The 4,856-nt window shown below is 35.2% G+C and overlaps 1 protein-coding gene across 1 annotated transcript; it reads right to left on the reverse strand.

The window, feature by feature from the left end:
• Nucleotides 1-532: 532 nt before the first annotated feature.
• LOC107023988 (uncharacterized membrane protein C776.05) lies at nt 533-4,331 on the reverse strand. Its single transcript, XM_015224848.2, has 8 exons — nt 3,916-4,331; nt 3,718-3,807; nt 3,573-3,630; nt 3,392-3,492; nt 2,818-2,913; nt 2,637-2,730; nt 1,306-1,543; nt 533-1,149 (listed from the first exon to the last, which is right to left on the reverse strand). Exons 1-8 carry the CDS (start codon nt 3,997-3,999, stop codon nt 795-797), a joined length of 1,116 nt encoding a protein of 371 aa, XP_015080334.1. The 5' UTR covers nt 4,000-4,331; the 3' UTR covers nt 533-794.
• Nucleotides 4,332-4,856: the final 525 nt, after the last annotated feature.

Below are 4,856 nucleotides of genomic sequence, written 5' to 3' on the forward strand. Positions count from 1 at the left end.
TGGCCCAGTCCTACCACTTGCGAGGTCTTAGACCAAATTGACCCAACCCTCGAATCTTCTAACGCAATTGCAAACCCCTTCATTCGATCAAAACGCACACCCCATTTCCTCTTTGAATCATGATAGGATCATGGGGAACACGAAGAAGAAATCAACCTGCACCAATACACAACTATGCCAATAATGTCTAATCTTTCAAATTTTCCAAATGGACCCTCGAAATCCATTCGAAATCATGTGAAAATAACTTAAAATGCGGATTGACTCAATCACATTCCAAACCTTTTGGAATCATCAAATCGTCGATCTGGGTTCATCTTGACTAAATTTTTAACCGTGATCAAAACAGTCCAAAAGTTCAACCAATGACCCGAATTACTCTTGTATGCCTCAGACCTGAACCAACTACATATCCAACTATGCATTCATTCGATTTCATCGACTCTAATGGATCAGTTATTATCGTTTATTTATTGAACTACTTCAACCACACGCTACAATTTACGACACAAACATATTTTTATTTAACACATATACCTAAACATTAAGCTTGTATTAATAATATAATAATTCCAGCAATTCACCAGGACAAAAAACAAAACTACTCATAGCGATATCTATTGGCTGGAGCACCTAGATTGATCTCACTTACAAATTCACAATAGAATGAAGATAGTTCATTTTTCCTTTCACCAAATCTACAACTTTGTGAGTCACACAACTTAAACCTTTCATTCATGTGTAAAGCAGATAGAAAAGTTAACAACAGCTAAATCAGATGATGAACACTTCCATTATTCTGAATGAACTGTTTCAGAAGTGTCGTTGGTCTCGTGTAAAGAGATCTCATCGTTCTGGTCGGGGACAGTCGACATCTTTGATTTTTTCTTTTCCTCCTTGAGAATCACTTGTCTGGGCATCACATCAAGCATAAAGTTTCCACCATTCCATATAGATGCTGAAACTTTAAATATTTGGAATACAACATGCAACTTATATGACAGAAATATGGGCACTGTGAGCGCTGTAGTTGCTATAGTAAATATGGCCTGGAGCAGAATATACATAAGCAAGCGATTCTGGTCCCCAAGCAAACCACTAACACGCCACCATACGTTGTTTGCTTTCTTCGCCTTTTTGGAGAGCTCCCTACCAAATAATGAATATTAACAGCCAGGAACAACATAAACATAATGACCCACGCTAACGTTCACAAACTAGCACAAGGACAGATGGAGAAAGAAAAGTACATGCACCAAAATAAGACTTTATCATAGGCAGCAAAAATTAGAACACTATGATTACCTGTAAGATGTCATGACTTCAGGGTCTCGCAGAAACCTCTGTCGACGTAGGACATCTACTATAAGGTAATAGAGAACCTGCCAGAGAAAGTATGCAGCTAACGGTACCCAAAATAGCCATGTCCAAAGGTAGGACTGGCTTTCTACATAAGGCCATGATGCTCGTTCTGGAGTCCCTTCGGGATGCATAGCTCCAAAAAACTCAGGATCCCACCAGCGAATTGTGAAGAAAACCAACCCTGCAGATCAGAATGGTTGGAGGTAATTAATTTACTAGCCAAGAGTTCTGTTAAATTAATATGGAGAGAAAACAGGCAAACTTTCTAGTTCATTTGAAAAAAGTAAAACTACAATTCCAAAGGATATATCATTCGTAATACAATGGTCACATAAACATCTTATGATCTCTGAACAGAAAGCTTACTACTTCTAGGTATTAACACAGTGCAGCACTAAATGTCTGATTACTTATTGAGTGTCTTAAATTTTTACTTTTCATAAAATAGTTGATTGAGTGTTTTACATGATTTGCTGCAGCAGAGGCTGACCAGCCAGATAATTACAACTAAGATCACTGACAGACTTCGAAACATGTTTCACAGAATGCAGCACTAAAAGGTGATTAGTCACTGGGTATTTTACACGATTTTCTGGAGCAGAAGTTGAACAACCAGATAACTACAATTTACTACTAAGCAACTCTGACAGACTTTGAAGAATTAGCTTTCAGAGGAATTGAACACCCACGAAGCATATGGTATCTATCAGGCATCAATAGAAAATTGGAAGGGTACCCTTATTACAATTGACCTACTGTTGACCTATACTGTACAAAGCTAAATTGATCAAATCAAATATCATTCACGAAGGCATGATCATAATAGAAATTACAAATAAAAATGGGAAACACGAGGCAACCAGACAAGCTCTCAAGAGAGGAATATCAATAAACCTCATTTCATCACCTTTTTCTTTTCCTTCTAAAAATAACTTTACACAACTAAACCTTTGTAGCAATTACACATTGAGACAAATACTTTGATAATGAAACACCAAGCTATGTAATCAAAGAGCAGAGAAATGATAATCCAAATGGACAACCCAACATGTAATCTACTAGAGGTTTTAAAGCAGCACTGAACTCAAAAACCAGATCCTTAGAATGAAACCACAACCAAATATGGAGAAATAACAGGGAATCTACTATACATATGCATGAGTATATTCAAAACAAGACACCCTCTTATTTTTAGAATGATGCAGTAGTTTCCTTGGTGGGAGTGAATAAGTTGATATGGCCGCAATAGGAAAACAAAAAAATGCACTACTTACCAGGTAAAAGATGTATGAAGACACTGACAATTTTATCAACTGAACTAAACACTAAACTACACCGCCAAACAATCAATGCCCATGCTAGAGGTCCCTGCAGTTAAATGAAAGAGAATACAAACTTAAGAGTAGACAAATCTTAAAGTTAGCATTAAGGACCTTTAAAATATAAGATACTTACCTCGGCGAATGAGAAACAAACCATGAATAGCTTCTCCTTAGTAGGAAAAAACAGAAGTGTGACTATGAAAATTGTATTTGCATAATAGCAGAAGTCCTGCAAAACAAGAAGCCCAAATTTGAACGAATTTCCCACCTACCAGGAATAGCTAGACATGGAAGGAACATAAACTATATCCCCATGCTTTAAAGATTGAAATCCTAGTAGGACCTGAAATTTGGGATTAATAACATAAACGTTTCATGGATGTTATTTAGACAAAGTCAAAATGCCGAAAGCACCAAATAAATATGATGGTACATCAGTGCTCATTCTTATCCGCTTTCTACTACGAATCATCATACTCTTTCATTTAAGATGTTAATTTTGCATTGTTTAGTAAAACTAAAATAAATGAACAAACAAATAGATTCATGGAGTGTGAACTTACGACAGCCAACAACTCAAAATTTTGGAATACAAATATAACTAGATGATATCCTTTGCATAGAGGTTCAACTAACTACATTGTTTTGCTTCACATAAACTACAAATTGAAAAACAAAAACTGTAGGGGTGAAAAAGTTGAGCTTACCAAAAGATAGTAATGCCATTTCTTGTATCTATAGTAGATCCATCTCAGAGGAACAAATATGACATAGAACAAACAGTAAACATATCGAATATCCTTAGGCCCTGAGTCAAAAAAAGAAATTAAAATTTAGGAAGAATCAATTCCATATAGGTTTAATTAGAGTATAAGAAGTTCCACTTACTTGCACCCAAAATAAAGCAAAATGCCCCAAACCCAAGAACACCCATCAGATGAGTCACCTACAAACATCACAAGTCCAATTGATACAACTTCAAACAGAAAGATTTGATTTATTGTATCAACTCAGAAAGAAGTAATATGCATGCCTTGTTGATGAATCGTTCATGTTCCTCAGCCCGTTTAGCGATCTGTGCAGCTTGTTTTGTCAAGATCTGTTTCGTTTTCTCTTTGGTTTTCTACACAAATAAAGAAGAAGATGATGATATCATTGAAGAAATTGTTCAAACACGTAGAGTGCATCATTGAAAAGAAGAATAAAAACAGAAATTGAAATAAATATGTACCTGAGATCGATCTTTGAAACGCTGTTTGACCTTGCCGAATGAATGACCATTGATGTCTTCCATGGATTCTTCGTTACTTGACATTTTTGTGTGATGAAAATGGGTAGTTTTGGCGATTAAATATTGGATTAGAAAATCTCGAATTGAGGAATGGTTAATTTATGTTGAAAGAGAGAGTTGATGATTGATCATTTATGTTTGTTATTAGATAAAATAAATCTGCCATTGCCAACCTTCATTTGTTTTTGCAGAGCACACAATTCCAGGCGTTTATGTCTTTCTTCATTTTTATTTCAACCCTCAACTTGTGTCTTTTCCCAACTACACACGTCAAGTTTGTAAATAAGATTTTGACCAACCAACATCGTGTACCCGTCTCGAATTTAAATTTTGGATATAGTGAAAATCTTTTAGGGAGCGTTACTTCCAAATAAGCTCTACACTGTGCCATATAAATCTAGTCGAGACTTCACTATAGACCAACCCCGAATGAATCTTGTAATGTCGATCCAAATTTTATCGAGGCTCCTATGTGAGGTCAAGACATCGGATAGAAAACCCAAATTGGTTTTTTGACCAAAATGGAATCGAAAAATGAAAAAAAACATCATTAGTATCATTTTATTGCTTTCTGGATGAATTAAACTCACAATCTTTTGTGTGGAAAGTGAAGAGTGTTTACCATTCGAGCAACTCTCTCTTGTCATTAACATCTAAAGTATGCCTTTTTTTTAGTTTCATACCTAAATTAATTGGAAGTTTAAATTTCATACCTAAACTATCACTTTTTAGTTTGAGAAATACACCACTCTCTTTTATATCATTCTCATCATGGTATGTGTGATACACTTTCTTTTTTATTTTAAAGAATTTTCACATCACACTCCACACAGAAAAAACATTTAATTTTGATAAAAAATAAATAAATTATTAGCTTAAAA

The sequence above is a fragment of the Solanum pennellii genome, chromosome 7 (assembly GCF_001406875.1).
Source record: "Solanum pennellii chromosome 7, SPENNV200".
Lineage (NCBI taxonomy): Eukaryota > Viridiplantae > Streptophyta > Magnoliopsida > Solanales > Solanaceae > Solanum > Solanum pennellii.